This window comes from Gilbertella persicaria, assembly GCF_025201335.1.
Source record: "Gilbertella persicaria strain CBS 190.32 chromosome Unknown B0P05scaffold_4, whole genome shotgun sequence".
Lineage (NCBI taxonomy): Eukaryota > Fungi > Mucoromycota > Mucoromycetes > Mucorales > Choanephoraceae > Gilbertella > Gilbertella persicaria.
Genome location: NW_026251965.1, coordinates 501,203 through 517,665, shown reverse-complemented (window position 1 = coordinate 517,665; position 16,463 = coordinate 501,203). Strand labels below are relative to the sequence as shown.

At 37.8% G+C, this 16,463-nt stretch overlaps 6 protein-coding genes across 6 annotated transcripts; 3 read left to right on the top strand and 3 right to left on the bottom strand.

The window, feature by feature from the left end:
- Positions 1-217: 217 nt before the first annotated feature.
- B0P05DRAFT_568511 (uncharacterized protein) lies at positions 218-1,607 on the top strand (the record flags this gene model as incomplete). Its single annotated transcript, XM_051581199.1, has 6 exons — positions 218-248; positions 273-293; positions 342-450; positions 495-729; positions 786-1,378; positions 1,421-1,607. The coding sequence occupies 6 exons, from the start codon at positions 218-220 to the stop codon at positions 1,605-1,607; spliced, it is 1,176 nt and encodes a 391-aa protein (XP_051438806.1).
- B0P05DRAFT_525876 (uncharacterized protein) lies at positions 1,571-2,646 on the bottom strand. The gene is made up of 3 exons (XM_051576373.1): positions 2,375-2,646; positions 2,261-2,323; positions 1,571-2,204 (listed from the first exon to the last, which is right to left on the bottom strand). The coding sequence occupies exons 1-3, from the start codon at positions 2,628-2,630 to the stop codon at positions 1,930-1,932; spliced, it is 594 nt and encodes a 197-aa protein (XP_051438805.1). The 5' UTR covers positions 2,631-2,646; the 3' UTR covers positions 1,571-1,929.
- A 1,225-nt stretch (positions 2,647-3,871) lies between these two features.
- Positions 3,872-8,293, bottom strand: B0P05DRAFT_224926 (XRN 5'-3' exonuclease N-terminus-domain-containing protein). The gene is made up of 5 exons (XM_051573266.1): positions 8,102-8,293; positions 7,999-8,054; positions 7,321-7,951; positions 4,272-7,262; positions 3,872-4,220 (listed from the first exon to the last, which is right to left on the bottom strand). The coding sequence occupies exons 1-5, from the start codon at positions 8,131-8,133 to the stop codon at positions 3,926-3,928; spliced, it is 4,005 nt and encodes a 1,334-aa protein (XP_051438804.1). The 5' UTR covers positions 8,134-8,293; the 3' UTR covers positions 3,872-3,925.
- Positions 8,294-8,502: 209 nt separating this feature from the next.
- On the top strand, positions 8,503-9,937 carry B0P05DRAFT_525870 (uncharacterized protein). The gene is made up of 2 exons (XM_051576372.1): positions 8,503-9,011; positions 9,059-9,937. The coding sequence occupies exons 1-2, from the start codon at positions 8,884-8,886 to the stop codon at positions 9,855-9,857; spliced, it is 927 nt and encodes a 308-aa protein (XP_051438803.1). The 5' UTR covers positions 8,503-8,883; the 3' UTR covers positions 9,858-9,937.
- A 47-nt stretch (positions 9,938-9,984) lies between these two features.
- B0P05DRAFT_525869 (uncharacterized protein) lies at positions 9,985-10,381 on the top strand. The gene has a single exon (XM_051576371.1). It carries the CDS (start codon positions 10,018-10,020, stop codon positions 10,183-10,185), a length of 168 nt encoding a protein of 55 aa, XP_051438802.1. The 5' UTR covers positions 9,985-10,017; the 3' UTR covers positions 10,186-10,381.
- Positions 10,382-10,413: 32 nt separating this feature from the next.
- On the bottom strand, positions 10,414-16,064 carry B0P05DRAFT_583600 (ABC transporter type 1, transmembrane domain-containing protein; the record flags this gene model as incomplete). The annotated part of the gene is made up of 14 exons (XM_051582260.1): positions 10,414-10,608; positions 10,662-11,036; positions 11,085-11,309; positions 11,361-11,628; positions 11,672-11,894; positions 11,945-12,347; positions 12,558-13,135; positions 13,201-13,952; positions 13,997-14,135; positions 14,183-14,447; positions 14,489-15,118; positions 15,172-15,501; positions 15,557-15,764; positions 15,970-16,064. The coding sequence occupies 14 exons, from the start codon at positions 16,062-16,064 to the stop codon at positions 10,414-10,416; spliced, it is 4,686 nt and encodes a 1,561-aa protein (XP_051438801.1).
- Positions 16,065-16,463: the final 399 nt, after the last annotated feature.

Here is a 16,463-nt window from a genome sequence, read left to right as displayed (position 1 = left end):
CGAATTTTTTTTTGAAGACTTCCCAAAAATAAAGTATAATTCTCAAAAACTTTTCTATTGGTCTAAAAAAACTATAATCTTCTCAAATGTAACAGAAAATACTGTATACTTCTTTGTCCCATGATCTGCGTGAATGTACACAGTCACTTGAAGAATTCAAACGCCCATTTTCCCTCTCCTTTTTTTTTTACTTTTTTCTTCACTTTTACATCAATTTATGCCTAGTTCTTCAACAAAATCTTCTATCAGTAGGTCTGCTACACTTGTTTTAGTGGCAGGCATGCTTATCTCAGGTACTGCGTAATATCAATAAAAAAAGACACATGTTTATCAGTCTGTAGGTGTATGCAATACTATCCTAAACAAGTTCCAAGATATGCAATGTGTTCGTAACTGTGAGGATTCTAACCCAAAAAACAGAGTTTACTTTGAACAACCTATTTGGCAAACGTAAAAATATACTGATGAGAATTTACGCTTAACTGATTCATTAGACTCAATATGTTTGTGGGTGAATTTGCTGTTTGGTCAGTGTATCTCTATCAACTTTATCAACAAAAACGACTGGCACCTGCTCCTCCTTCAGCCGTGAATCAATTAGACGCTGCTGCCGTAGTTGATGAAGTCGATCAACAAATTACTAAAGTAGAACAAGATTTGCCTGAACTAAAGGGTTGGAAAGCCTTATTATTTTGGATCCCAACACTATGCGATTTGGCCGGAACAACTGTAAGCAATGACGCCTGTGCGTGTGTGTGTGTTTTCTTGCATAGTAATAGTCATAGGTAATGAATGTGGGTCTTCTTTTGATTTCTGCAAGTGTTTATCAAATGCTGCGTGGTGCCGTTGTTATCTTTACTGGTTTATTTAGTTACTTGTTCTTGAATCGTCGTTTACGTAACTACGAATGGATTTCCCTTATTATGGTTGTGGTAGGTGTTGGTATTGTGGGCCTTTCTTCTGTTCTTTTCCCCCAAAAGAAACCAGATGCAGCCTCTTTACTTGAAGAACCAGTCGACTATTCTTCTCTTTTGGGTGTTGGTTTGGTATTGGGTGCTCAGTTGTTTACTGCATCTCAATTTGTGATTGAAGAAAAGATTTTGGTTCGATACAAGGTAACTCCCTTGAAGGCTGTTGGTCTTGAAGGCTCTTTTGGTCTCATTTCTGTCTTGACTGCCATGCCTATTCTCCATCTTGTTTTGAGTAAGCAGCATCCTTCTTTTGATATCGTTCAAGGCTACCATGACTTTTTTGATAACCCTACTGTCTGGCAAACTGGTTTAGCCATCAGTTGTTCTATTGCTTTCTTTAATTGGTTTGGTCTCTCCATTACTTCCGCTGTCTCTGCTACTGCCAGAAGCACAATTGATGCATGCAGGTAAGAAAGTAGGTATGCTGTCATCTTCTGAATATACAATAGAACACTTTTCATCTGGATGGTGTCTCTTTATTTGGGTTGGGAACAATTCTCCTGGATTCAAGTCGTTGGTTTTGTTGTAATGGTCACTGGTACCTTTTACTTCAACGGTGTTCTTAAGTGGCCTTTTGTTAAGGAGGAAGAAAGCGAACACAGTGAACGCACTCCTCTTTTATCTCATGATGAGTAAATGTATGGCATTTGTGTATAGAGTAATAAATATACATTTCAAATTACATAGTATGGATCAAGTGTCGATTTAGTCAACGTAATGTACTTCTTTTCATGTCTAACATATTACGTCTACAGCAATAATTTGCTGTTTACAGAAAGAAAAAGTTATCCAATACATATGTTTATGAGCTTAAGACAAGTACTTTGTATGATGAAATGGAGATGAACAAAATAATCCTCATTTTTTTTAGTATCAAAAGAGATAGACAAAGAACAAAAGAGTATAAAAAAAATGGAGAATGATGGTATTTTTCTAGAAATGCATGCATGGTATATAATTATTGACTGTGAAGTAAAATCATGATGAAAATGGCAATAAGAGCAGCCAATGTACTCAATGATGTTAAAACAACAATGCCTCGACTAGCAGGAAAGTATCCTTTTGTCATGGCTGTCTGTGAATGAAAGTATCGAATGACAGCAAATAATATAAAGCAAATGCCAAACATGATGAACACTAATCCCAATGATCTACCTTTGGCATTAAATGACGGATTTGAATATTCTGGTAAGGTAGCATTATCTTTGTGTAGACGAAACACTTGTGTGATTGCTGTTTATATAAATTCAGTATATATTCTCTTTTCCTTCTTTTTTTTCTACACTTACCAACACCCACAGCAATCATAGACAGACTTGTTCTTACCCAAGCCAAATAAGTTCGTTCATTGGCTGTCAGAAATATAAGAACCTGCATGAATATTCTTTTATATATGGATTTACCGAGATGATCGCGGGCAACAGATGCTTTGTTTTCTAAATACAGTGAAGTTGAGAAGCAATAATATAGTTTCTTCAAATGATGGTAAATACTAGTTTTCTTTTGAAAATTATCTGATGTTAGGGTTCCTGTTGATTGACTCAATAAAGATCTTTGCCGGGTTTTTTGACCAGTTGCGAGAATTGTGTTTCCATGATATAATTCAGTCGAAGCATAACTTTCTTCTACTGTAGATAAAAGTCTTGTTGATTCAGACATGTCGAAAAGAAAAAAGGGAGAACAAGAGATAAAGAAAACCAAGAAAAAATTCATGATTTTATAATTTGTAGAATGATCTCCATTCAGTAGCCGCTCTAATACCATTCACACATTTGCACAATTCGCGAAGCAAATGATCTCATAATGTGATGCATGATACACTGTTGTTCACTCTAGAAGCCATGAGCATTGTCATTACACTTGATACTATAGACAATTGTAATTCTAGGGAAATAGAAGGAGTAAAAGCTGACTTGATGTATGCACATAGATTGATGCATATAATCAAAGAGAAATCCAAATAATAGGGTACATATCTTAGGTCACGCACGTACTTCTCCCTCTTCACGGAAGTATCTTTAAAAGGAAAGAAGGCAAGTCATGTTTATTATGTTGTTAAAAGAAATCATAAGAAAATAATGTTTTATAACAGGGTTTGGATGAGGTCTTATTGTTAGTAGATTACGCCATCTTTAAGGTTAGATAGTTACACAGATAACATTGATATAAAAAGCTTATTTTAATTCGTTGTATCAGTAAAGTTGGCTTTGTGCTTTTTGTTTTTGGTATATCCAATAATTAGGTTGCACTAAGAGCAACAAATAAACTTATGAGAAAGACCATACAAGTTGACATAGTTGAAGGCTGTGTTTATTTTCAATAAACTTATTTTTGACATTTTTCTTTGTCATACCATCGCATAGTGAGGCTGGATATTTCCTTTTAAACATAAAGGTGTACATATTTGTAGTTTTTTTTATGAAAATTCTTACTGTCCTGAGAGCACGTATAAAAACGTGGGCTGTTATAACATAGTATTCTTCTATGCCATTCCTACGAAGCACATTCATTACATTATATGATGGGCAACATAAAATCTGCTCTTGTTGCAATCCATGCATTTACTCATAAAACATTTCTTGATATGACGGATTTCCTCAACAAAATGTCAATTACACCTACATCCCTTTTTCTCTCTTCTAGATAGTTCCTTCAGAATTCCGTAATGCAGCTATTTTTCTCGATTCTTCTGAAAACAATGCACAATTGCGTTTGACATATTTATAACGGCCGTGCTCATATATAGCTCTGAGAGACTTATATGCAACATTATTCATACCTAAGAATCTACAATAGCATAAGATACGTCAACAAGTTTCTGTATGATGTTATTATTCTTTAAAGTTCTCAATCATGTTTCATAACTTCATTAATTCACCTAAATAATGCGTAATTACTTTGTAGCAAATTCTTGTTTATTAAACAGTATTCATTACCTAAAAAAAAAAGGATTTCTAGTAGAGGGAACGATGGTCATGACCGCCTCTGCCATTACCTCGACCATTTCCACGACCACCACGGCCACGACCACCTCTAAAGCCTCTATTGCCGCCACGACCACCACGGGATGACTCTTGATCTCTATTGTTATAGTGCTCATGGTTATTGTGGTGATTACCCTTATGATGACCATGATTATTATAGTTATTAGAGCGGTTGTTAGGGGGATTGCTCTCATTCTTGTGAGAAGGATTACTGATATTGATCAGAGTAGAATAAGGCAAGGTAATACCACGGAATTGAGAGCATCTATATAGGGATAAGTACATCATCAAATAAAGGAGAGTAGCCCGGACTTACTTTCCACCAAGTGAAGTACCACTCATAAACGTAGTATCAAAGATAACGTCTACCACTTTCTCTCTTGTGCCTACCACTGTACCCTTATTACCAAGGGGCACGAAACCAGTATCGCAGACATAGACCACACGGTCACCCAAAGAAAAAGTTTGATAGTTAAGACGCACCTCAGCATCAGCAGGCTTCAATAAGACTTTACGAGGCACACCACGGATAACCACTTTCTTGAAATCAAAGTTTTCATACTCTTCATGGTACTTGATAGCAGCCTCTTCCACCTTGTGACAACTATCATCATCCAATTCTTCTGTGTCAAAAGTAGCACGAATAAGATTATCGATCTTCTTGCTGTGCACCCAGTCTTTCATTTGACGAAGAGCAGCATGACCATCACTTGTCCAAGAGAAATCGTCCACACTCAACATGCCTGAACTCTTTTGGTTTCTCAACAAGTTGACAAACTCAGGAAACTTTTCAGTGTACTCTTTAATCAGGGCAACAGCCGCACTTGAATATTCCCAAAAGCCAATAGGGTTCTTGCGAGTGTAGCCCAAGACCTTTTCACCTCGGCTTTCAAACTTCAAGTTCAATCCGACATTGAGGCGCTGATTATTCTTTTCAACCACACTCACAGCAGAAGTCAATTTGGACAAGGTCAAAGGATTCAAGCCGAGCTCACGAGCAACAGCATTAGCAGGTTCGTAGCGAACTGTTTCTTCTTGCTTGCGTGTAATTTCATGACCAAATTCAGGTTCGCTTTGATATTTTTCGTCCACAGGCACAGTCATTTCAATATCAACATTGCCATGGCTATGACCAACCACAGTAGCTTGAGCACCCAAAAACTTGTTGCCCAAGAAAAAAACGGTAGACTTGACAGGGAAACTCTTGTGAATGGGGGGAGCAGGCTTTTCGATATAACGAGGATCGGGATTGGCCACCTTGATAACAACCATCTGAATAGGTACTAAATCTTCCAAGCTAGGATTGACAAATTCCTTGACAAGAGCACCTTCTTCTGTTTGATGCATACCGTTCAACACACAGACGTGAAAACCAACTTCAATCTCACCTACCAACAAACCAAAACGTTTGCTAGGCATGTATTCAGCACGTCCCATACGTGATTCCCAAGCCTCTCTTTCTTTATCGTCCCAGATATGTTCCAAAATTTGCTTCTTACCGTTATTAAATGTAACATAGTATTTCTTTTCAGCATTAGAGACACCGATGACAACAGCTTCTTTCAAATAAGGGTATTGCACATAGATTGATCTGTACAGGAACAATTTGGCAATCTCTTCAATATCAGCATGTTGGTACTTGTTCTTGATAGAGATGACAACGGATTCATTACGGCTGTCTTGTTGGAAGACGTGAACACCATGGTGTTTGATTTCAAATGTATGAGGGATTGTTTGGAGTGAAGGGAAACCTGCCAATGCGTCCTTGCCAACCTTAGCACCAGGCAACAAGCCCTTTCTTAATTCCATTCTGTAGTTGTGTACAGTCAATGTTGGTAAATTGTAGATTTCTTCACGAGCAAGACAGTGGTGAATATCGGGAAAGACACCAGGCAAAGGACTAGGATAGACAGGTAAATCATCAGGATTCTTCTTGGCTAAAGACTCATCATAGACAAACTTGTAACTGTTGCCAATCTTGGTTCTTTCTTTTTCTTCTTTTGTCAAACGGTTTTCACGGCTTCTCATGGCTTCCAAAAGACGCTTTTCTTCAATGAAAGGAATTTTGACAATGGCTTCCCAATCTTGTTTCTTGCCATTCATATCCAAATCGAAATCGCGAGGATAAAAGTCAATGATAGGAGAAGCAGTATCGACCATCAAATCTTGGTAAGCAGCAGGTAACAACTTTTTACTCAAACTGGGCAAAACACCCATCAATTGTTCAAATGCCTTGAAGGGCTCTCCAAGTGTAAATTGGTGATTTTCAAATCGAGCAATGTCTTTCAAATCTGAAATCTTGGGAGCATAATGATAAGGATAGAACCAACCCCATGAAGCGACACCATCATAGTAGTATCGGAGGACCCATTGAATACCTATAATATACGAGCCAACAAGATCGTCCATTTGCTTCTTGTCGTTGATGTCGATATTCATCTTTTCTTTATAGTAACCGGCCTTCCATTCCTTTAGACCAGCTTCAAATCGTTCTCTTTCTTCACGTTCGATGTCTTCACGAGTCATGTTTTCTGAAATAATTTCAGCATTTTCATATTTTCCCAAGACACGATCACGGGCAGCAATGGCCTCTTCGTCTTCGGACTCTTCAGATTCATCTTCATCGTCTTCTTCCAGGTCTGAATCAAAAGAGAGTTCGACATAAGTAGACTTGTCAGCTTCATCGTAATCCAAGTGACAAGACATGTTTAAATCACTCGCCAATTGAATCATAAACTTTTTATCGCGTGCCTTGAATGGTGTGTCAAAGTGAAGTGTTGTTCCTTTCCCAGTACGCCCGCTTAACAAGTAATTGCTGACTTGACGGAATATACGCTCTTGCTTGTCTGTGATTACCATTCTACCATCCTTGATAGCCTTCTTTTTTTCCAATTCCATCAATAATTGACGCTCACTTTGACTGTTTTCACGTTTGCCGGCAAGATACAAGGAGTCAATGGATTCTAATTCGTATGCTTCTTTCTCTACTACATCTGAAATACCGTCCAAGATCTTTTGGAGTCTTTTCATGTTAACTTGTCCACCATCATGGATGTAGCCGTCGGATTGAGGTAGTGTTTCTTTGTAAATCTTGAACATAAGACCCAGGGCACCTTCATTGATATGGAGATTGGGTAAATTGGGCAAGAAATCATTACCGACAAAAAGAGCAAGCAGAATAAAATCATCTAATACGCGTTCAAAATCATAGGGAAAAGATAAAGAGTCGCTTATTGTTCTAAATTCCATTTCTAGGTACTCTCGCATTAAAGACAAGTGCATGAGATAAAAGTTTTGACTGTCCAAACTAGAAAAAAAAAAACATAGTATTAGCATCTGGAGCTTCTGTCTTGAATAAATTTTACCTTTGTTTCTTTCTTTGGTTTTGTTTACCGAAAGTAACTTCTTCACGTAGCAATGCAAAATGAGGATCATGACTCAATAAACCCAGCATAATCAAGTCAGCATCCAAACCATAAAGACAGTGTCTCACGTTAGGGTCATAGTCAGGCTGAGTTCTGGCCAAACGAATGTATTCCATGATTTTGTGTTCACCTTCACCGGGTACTTCAGGACCTGACAATACAATCTCAACACCACGCCAATTAGCATCCTCAGATACCTTTTTAGAAATAAAGTAGCGTAGTTCCGCAGTTAACCTCTTCATAAACTCCGTACCAGGTGTGATACAATTGGAGTCAAATGGATCTTCTGGAGGCAATTCTTCGCCTTTGAACAATGCTTTTTGTCTGAGTTCTTCGGCATCTTTGGCTGTACGAAAACGACGGGACCGCTGTTGATTCATTTTGGCTCTAGGGGCCACACCGTCAATAGCCAAAAAGAAGAATTTTTTAGGCTTGATCTTGGAAAACAGATGGTCAATGTAGTTAAACACGCCAATCCAGATCTGCTCTTCCGTTATACGAAAGTGGGCATTATCGTTGTTATTATGTGAGCAGTTGTGGATAATACCGTTCATATCAAGGTAAAGATTATCTATGTTTATATTAATATGCTAATAGCGCGACTTGGTATTTACGTACCAAACTCTGGAATACTGCTGTCCGTTATCAACTGCGAACACATAGGATAACGCTCACTAAATACACGCTTTAATTTTCAATTTTCTTAACAAGCCTATTGTACCTTATCCATCTGAAAAACTTGGGAATACCCATATTTAAATATAAAAAAAGAGAAAGAGGGATAAAAGAATGATGATCAAAATTGGTAGTGCCTATTTAAGTCATTCCAAAAAAGTTAACTACGCAGTTTTAAACGTATGTTGGTAACTAAAAGCAGAAAAAAAAGTATGACAAGCGAAATATTATATCAAGGCAAAAGCCTGTCTATTGCATGGAGTTTTGAATCTAGAATTGATTGAACCATTTGCAAATCTCTATGGCTGCTTTTTTAGTTACTATGCAAGTCCTTTGCTACTGTTTACTTTTTTTTTTTCTATCGCCTTGGTTGCCAAATATCGAATGCTTTTTTTTTAAGCCTATATATTTTATTTTTTGAAAAAAAAAAATGCATAGATTTCGAAAGATAGAGTCAACATGAGGCATAGAAATGGTCCAAAAGGCATACAGCAACAAGTGGAAATGTTTTTCTTTGGATGTATACAAGAAATTAAAATCAATTGTAACTGTATATCATATTTATCAGGTCTTTCTTTATCAGTATAAATAAATCAGTAGTTGATGTATAAATAATGGTGGTGCATACATACAAACTAGCTGTAGAAAACGAGTTCCTTTGGAAGAGTAAAGGAAAATAGAAATCATGCAAAAAGTCCCCATGAAAGTGAGATCTAACAAGATACAAATAATAAAGATAAAATGCATAAACATGTATCAGTAGTATTATAAAAAGACCATAGAAAGCAGCTTTTGTTATAGCCTCTTTTTTTTTCTTTTCTAATTATTATGTCAACTACTTCAGAAATCTATGTAGCTGCAAATGCTTTGCTTATTCCAAACCATCTTGAATTCATGCAATCAGGTTCAGCTGTTAAGGATGAGATAGTAACTTTCCAGGCTCATACTTTTGTACCGTAAGTATATCGATCATGCAAATGCACAGGTATTCACTTTCTTACAGTAAGACTGTGTTGCTTCTTTATATCAAAAAGTCATTAGTAGACACAAGCATTGGCAAACATGGCTTCAATGTTGCTGAGAATCAAGGGTTCAATGTCAAAATATCTGGATACTTGCAAGCTCAACCTTGTACTTTTAAGGAAACATCTACACAAGTAGTTCTTTCTTTACATGTCAGCGAGCTTAAAATACTTGATGTTGGTGTTGATATTCCTAGCGATATTCAGCAACTTAAGAAGACTGTCGAGGCTATCATGAATGCTATCCGACAAGTAACTCAACCATCATCAAATGGAAAACAAGTGACTGAAAAAGCGACCACGGAACAAGCACTCAGCAAAAGTATCGCAAGACAAGTGCCTACAGAGATGCTCAACAAAAAAGTGTCTACAAGAGTATTTACAGAAGAAGTGTTTGTGAGAGAGCTCAAGAAAGAGATATCTCGAGAAGAAACATCCATGATACAAAATGCCGAGAATGATAAAAATGTACCTACTAAAACCATGCCTACTAAAGACAATACCAGCACTGACTACGTTCGCTTTGATGAACCATCTATTAATCCAAAAGAAGCAGATAAAGAGGCACTTTCCGAGACTACAGTCAACAAGGACAACACAAGTCAACAAGTGCCTATAAGTGCTGGTACTTCATCCACCATGGCGCATTTACCCAAGCCATCTCAAAAACGAAAAACAAAAGACAATCATCAAGGCCTTCATAAAACGAAACAAATCGAAACAAGTCGTCGAAGTCCAAGAGCATCGAAAAGACCTACAAACTTCAAATATCCAAAGTGAGCGAATAAAATTAATTGGTTATTTTCCTAAGCGTATCAGGCCACATAATTTCTATTCCTGGTGACATCATCATCTCTTAGCTGTGCCCTTGCGAGGATTAAAAAAAATTGTTTTCTTGAACATACATCTTTTCACTTTTTTTTTTCTTTAACCTACAATAATGATTGCCCCTATCACTGGTAAATACCGTAAGCAAGTTATCAAGGATATCGCCATTTCCCTCACTTTGGGTGCTGTTGGTGGTGCTGCTTGGTGGAACCTCTACCACCTTCCCAAGGCTGCTCAACGTGACGCTTATTACGCCAAGCTCGAAGCTAGCAAGCAATAAATTACAACCCCCCTCTTTCTTCACAACAAACCACAACCATTGCAATAAACGAAGCCACTTGTACCGAAAGAAGAAAAAAAACTACTTTGTTTGAACAATAAAACGACTACTTATTAGAATATACATGTTTATTAAATAGTAATAGTGTATTAACGTATTAGAAAAAGAGAGAGAGAGAGAGAAAAAAGGTGTAAATATATATATATATAGATAGATAAATAGATAGTATTAGGTAAGAATATCCATATCCAGAGTAAGCGAGTCCAAAATACCAGCTTTTTCACAAAGGGATTGTAAAAGACTATGTTGCTTATTCAACAATTCAATGGGTGAGTCAAATTCAACAAGATTGCCTTGATCAAACACCATTACTTTGTCGTAATTCACTACATCGTGAAGCATGTAAGGTATTGTGATGACAGTCTAACAGATAATGATCAATAAACAGCTGCCAAAAATACACATATATTTTTTACCGATTCTTCAAATTCTTGATCTATAACTGCTTGAATAAGTGCTCTTGCTTCTGTATTCAAATTTGCTTCTTCTATGATAACAAGCTTGGTGCAATCCTGCAACAAGGCTCTTGCAATACAAAGCAATTGTCGTTCGCAAACAGGCAAACGACACCCTTCTTTACCAAGATCTATGTCTAAATCTTGGATAGCACAGGGCTCATTTAAGTCATGTTGGTTGGGTGGTTTTGCTAATTGTACACGATAAAGTACTTGCCAGAGTGCATAATCATCATATTCGCCAAATGGGTCTAAATTGCTTCTGACTGTGCCACTCAAAAGCCAGCCATCTTTTGAAATAAATGTCATGCGTGATCTTAAATCTTCAACACCAATCTAATGCTTGCATGTTACAAAATGGTCCATCAAAACAAATAAGCTTACCCAAGCTGTATTGACACCATCAATCTTAATGGATCCCCGCATAGGTTCCATGAATCGAAACAAGCAGGAAACCAGTGCATGCTTCTCTGCACCAGCTCTACCTATAAGTGCCACTTTCTCACCGGGAAAGATATTGAAGGATACATGTCTTAAAATGGCATCTGCCTCTGAATGACTAAAGCTGACAACCAAATCTCTGACTTGAATCGCTGCATAAGTTGGCCACTAATCAAGACAATTTAACAAAAATCATGGTTTTGGTCTATATTGACTTACTGCAGCTGGAGGTCTTGAGCCTTCTACAATACTGGGTGGTTCTTGTGGCATCACCATATATTGATGGATACGCTCAACAGCTTCAAAATGCATATCGACAGTAGTAAATTGTCGCATTAACCAATACACATATTCCAGCAAACTGGCGGAAAATGTCAATGCAATGCCTGCTAAACCTGCATCAATTGTCTTGACCTTTTGGACAAGTGAAACACTAATAAAAAGCGACAGAAATGTACCCAGGAGCTCTACTCGCACAAAAAGCCATCTAATAGGTGTGGGTGACTTGATTTCAAGAACCATGATCTTACCTATTGGTGTTCCAAAGCGTATAAAAAGGCCGCATGTTATCATCCAAGCGAGTAAACATTTTCTTCATCATAGACCATTCTTCGCCATAGGCACGTATCGTAGCTAATCCTGCCAATGTATCACTGTAAAGATGAAAGATAGGAGGTCGACTGTCGGTATTTAATTTCTTTAATTCTCTGGATGCTCGAATATACACGACACCAACATAAAAATACATCATGGCTTTATCAAAAGTTAATGTGATTCTGCATACTACTACTATAATGAATTACCTGCTACTAAACTTGCACCAAAGAACTCGGGCAGAATTATCCCAATCGTAAACACAACACCAAATACACCAAAGACAGTCTGAAGCAAGAAATTGATATGCCATCCAATACTTGAGTCAACCGTCTCCATGTCTTTACTAAACCGGCTCATGATATGACTGATAGGTGTTACATCAAAAAACTGTAAAGGGGCATGACAGACAGATTGTAAAAGTCCCACAAAGATACGATTAGAAGCACGAAGAGAGCCTCTGTACTGAATCACGGTACGAATGAAATTACAAGTGACAGTTACCAAGCATAATCCGAGGTAGATGAGAACATAATAATTGGAAATGTTCAATTCATCCAGAGATGAGAGATCAACGATTGTATCGTAACGGGAATAAGCTGTGGACCATACCTAATAAAAGAAAAACAAAGACGTTACTTGATGCTCGTATGCCTTCTTGCTTTGGAAGTAACATAAACAAACTGGCACTCCCTCCCCTCTCAAAAAAATAAATAGAAATGGTTTACCTTCCTTTAGCCAATAACTTTCAGAAATATTCATTAGTCTTGCAAACAGTGTAAACAAAATCACCGATATCCAATATTTCCATCCTCCACATACAGAATAGTAAGTAGCATAAGCATAATCTCGGTATGTATTGTCTCGATGGATTGCCTCATCATCTTCATCTTCTTGTCGAATGGAGTCAGGAATAATAGATCCTTCATCAAAAAAGTCTTCCTCTACTAATGTTGTATTATTGTGTATACTACTTGCGCCTCCTGTATGCTCAAACAAAGTATCTACCATATCTACTGGGTTATTTGTTTCTGCATACCAGGTCTCTTTAGGCTCCTCTATCTTTTCTTTCTTTTGCTTTTCTCTTTGTTGCTCAGTTCTTCGAGTCTTGATCAGGTTCACAATGCACTCAGGATCCGTCTCCATAGACTCAATACGACCTTCTCCATGGAATGGCTCCGCCATATGAACAAACAATCGCGCATCTCTTGCCCAAAACATGTCTGGATAAGTCACTGCGACTAAAACTGTTCGATCTTTCATCAAATCACCTCGAATACAATTCTCATAGATAAAAGTAGAAGTTACTTTTCCTAACAAATGAAAGATATCGTCAATCAAGACAGTTTTACAACGCGAATACACAGCTCGAGCCAAAGATATCTTATGTTTCATGACATCTAATCCATACAGTGGTTAGCTCATCATGCCAATCGAGTCTTACTTCATATATATATATATATACCTGAATCAGAGATACCTCGATCTGTCGTGAGTGTCAAGTCACCATTGTCAAACAAAGACAAGTCGCGCAAAAGATCGCATTGATGCAACACAGATCGATAGCGAGTGTCATCCCAAGGCTCAAAAAACAAAATATTTTCACGTATTGTACCATGTTCAATCCATGGACGTTGTGCTACATAAGCTACTTTGTGAAGATAATAAGGGCCATCTTTGACAAGCCCTTGTTGTTGATACAAGAACCGAGAAGGTAAAACGGGAAATTGATCACCTGCGATCATCGTCATCTCGCCCAACAAAGCAGCCAACAGACTCGTCTTGCCACTGGACGGAGGACCTGAAATGACACTTAATTTACCCGAGGGAAAAAGAGTGTAGGGCACAACCAACTTGAATGATGAAGAAGCATCAAACGTAAACGAGGTGGATCCTTCAATAGTTGTTCTAGAAGACCTTCTTCTTTCCTGAGGGAATGTATTGTAATGCTTTGTTGTTTGTTGTTGTTGATGTTGTTTTTGTTGTGTATGGTTCCATTCAAAGACGGATTGTGGGGACGCAAAGCCAACTTTGGCTTGTTCTTGGTAGGTTTGTTCGGATGGAACACAGGGATTGTTTTGTTTCGCCTCTGTATTTAGAAATGCCGTGATATGCCCCAGACTTATTTTGGCATCACTATAGGCCATAAATGCTTGAGGCATCACATTTAAGGGATCGCGTAACATGCCAAATAAGACAATGCTCACAAACGCCGTACTATCATCGCATGAGCTATTCTTTTCTCATGTAAGCGTGCTTACCTTGCATCGAGTGATTTTTTTTCAACCATCGTATACCAAGCAAAAGAAATAGTGGTGACAAACACAGGTGTAGCAAACCAGATCAAGCCCAATAATGTATTTTGAGTATAGAGTTTGATCAGTTTAACAAGCTCATCATCTCTTGCGTTCTATTGACCATGAGTCTCGTTTTAATCTATCATTTACTTGCCTTGATAGCTTGTTCCCAACGACGCTCAGCAGCTAAAAACTTGATTGTCTTGATACCTTCACAAAGCTCGCGTAATAACCTTAATCGCCATGACTTGGCATCTGTCAGATGTGTTTGTGCTATCATTAAGCGTCGACTAATGTAATGTGTCGAAGGCAAAGCAACCACCATCACCACTAAGCCTGCCAAGAAGGAATGGCCCAAGATGTGATATAAGAACACAACGCCTGCTGTGATTTCTAATGGACACGTATAGAATATCTACACAATCAGGAAACATAGAACACTAAATATCAACTTACATGGAGATAGGAGGCCAGTTCTGCCAATCGCTCAGTATCTTGGCTCATTAAACTTGCTTTTTGGTGTGCGGATTCATCAAGGTCATCGTTGTCGTCGTCTTGCTGTTGTTGATGTGTATGCTTGAGTCTGAGCGCATGTGCATAAATCTCAGAATTCAGCATGTTGGTCATCGTTACATGCCATCGCCTACCCCATAAAAGTGTTTGAGACGCTACCAATGTACTCACCACATTACAGCCAAACAAGGCAAGACAGTACATGAACCCAACCTCCTTTTCAACCCATGTGTCTTGATGATGATGTAGTTGAATGTAATTCAGTAATTGGCGCAAAAAGAAAGGATTCGCATAATGAAAAATGACAGCGCCTATGGCTGTTATCAACTGACACCATACGATCTTACGATTAGCTGCGTAAAGGCGTTGTAGAATACTGACAGAAGTGACGCGTGAGGTCTCCCTTTTGGCAAACAAACGAAAGTTTTCTCGAGCTCGTTGTCGGATAGGAAGTGCCCAGAGTGAGGCAGCTGTCAATCGTGATTTGTAGGCTGTATGAAGCAGTGAGTTCATCCAGCTGAATGTGACGGAAGAAAGAGGGGATGCCGAGGGCTCCAGACTAAGCATACGTCCCTACAAAAGAATCAGATAGGTGTGCCATATGTATCGCTACTTGCATTGATGACCACTCCTCCGTCTGAAAGTACAAGAACACCCTCATCTTCATCTTCAAAATTCATTAATTCTGCCTGATCCAATTCAGTCGGTGAAGTCATCACCACATACACAAGTATAAAACACAGACAGACATCAACAGAAGCAAATGATTTCTCAATTGTAGCTGAAATAAACCAGTTGTTGGGTGTCAGGAAATAATCAAACATACGCACGACAGACGATACAAATACAAGCAAGTAAAATAGCATGAAATGCCAGCTGTATCTTGTAAATCTGGAAGGATCGAGCGGATTTCGAGGTGTTGTAAACGATTTAATGATGAGAAGTAAAATGTAAATCTATCAAGATCAGTTTGTCTTATGGAATCCATGAAGGGAGAGGGGGGTTTCTTACTCGGGGTATACAAGCCAATGCTGGATCCACAAGTTGATATAGAGGAAAATGGTTTGGTTTTTTGGACAGAATAGCACTTTCCAGTCGCCAAGCAAACAAAAATGCCCAACTGCTGATTTCGAGTAGTGTTACAATCAAAAGCACAAGACTTCTTCTAAACACAGACACAGTTTTTGATGTTGGCAATCGAAGACAGTCGCTTGAGTGTCTTGAATGTGTTGGTGTTTGATAGCGAGAAAAGATAAATACAATGCATGAAACAAGAAAAAACAAGATAGGAAACAAGCCATCTAGAATACTGAGAGTCTTTTTTATTAATATGAAACATTTAAAAACCAAAAAAAAAAAAAAAAAAAAAAAAAAGAGAGAGAGGAGAGAGAAAAAAATTGACATGATATATTTCAGGAACTTACGTTTCTCGGTAACAAGAATTCATTTCAAGCGAGTTGTGCCATGCGTTTGAGTTTCCATGTTCATTCGGCCATCCACAAAATGGAGTTGTCAACATGACTCTCTGTCAATGAGAAGTAAAGAAGAGTATAGGAAAAAAAAGTACAACAAAAAAAGAAAAAGAAAAAAGAATAGTTTCAAACGCGAAACTTTTTTTTTGTCTTTTTCTTTTTCTTGTGCAACCTTAAAACAATCAAGGGGCAAAGACAAAAACAATGCATATTAAAACTTCTTTTTTGGATATATGTACCAACAGTGTCATAAAACGATAGGCATTGAGTTACTATTTATGAATGTGTGTTTTTTTTTCTTTATTTTACTTTCTGAGCAAAAAGTACTCGTCTTTATTCAACATGTGTCGAAATACAAGATTATATAGTCACACAGGATATCTTTAAACCAAATGAAATTAAGTTTCTTAGCAACCACCGTTTTTTAGGTACCGATAGTCATAATA

Bases quoted from the DNA above. Each gene is read 5' to 3' on its own strand.
- B0P05DRAFT_525876 (XM_051576373.1), bottom strand. From the start codon at position 2,630: ATGTCTGAATCAACAAGACTTTTATCTACAGTAGAAGAAAGTTATGCT. The intron at 2,324-2,374 runs GTAAATCCATAT...TATTTCTGACAG, and splicing joins TGTTGCCCGCGATCATCTCG to CCAATGAACGAACTTATTTG. The intron at 2,205-2,260 runs GTAAGTGTAGAA...TTATATAAACAG, and splicing joins TATGATTGCTGTGGGTGTTG to CAATCACACAAGTGTTTCGT.
- B0P05DRAFT_525869 (XM_051576371.1), top strand. From the start codon at position 10,018: ATGATTGCCCCTATCACTGGTAAATACCGTAAGCAAGTTATCAAGGAT.
- B0P05DRAFT_224926 (XM_051573266.1), bottom strand. From the start codon at position 8,133: ATGGGTATTCCCAAGTTTTTCAGATGGATAAG. The intron at 8,055-8,101 runs GTACAATAGGCT...GCGTGTATTTAG, and splicing joins AAGTTTTTCAGATGGATAAG to TGAGCGTTATCCTATGTGTT. The intron at 4,221-4,271 runs GTAAGTCCGGGC...ATCCCTATATAG, and splicing joins GGTACTTCACTTGGTGGAAA to ATGCTCTCAATTCCGTGGTA.
- B0P05DRAFT_525870 (XM_051576372.1), top strand. From the start codon at position 8,884: ATGTCAACTACTTCAGAAATCTATGTAGCTGCAAATGCTTTGCTTATT. The intron at 9,012-9,058 runs GTAAGTATATCG...ACTTTCTTACAG, and splicing joins CAGGCTCATACTTTTGTACC to TAAGACTGTGTTGCTTCTTT.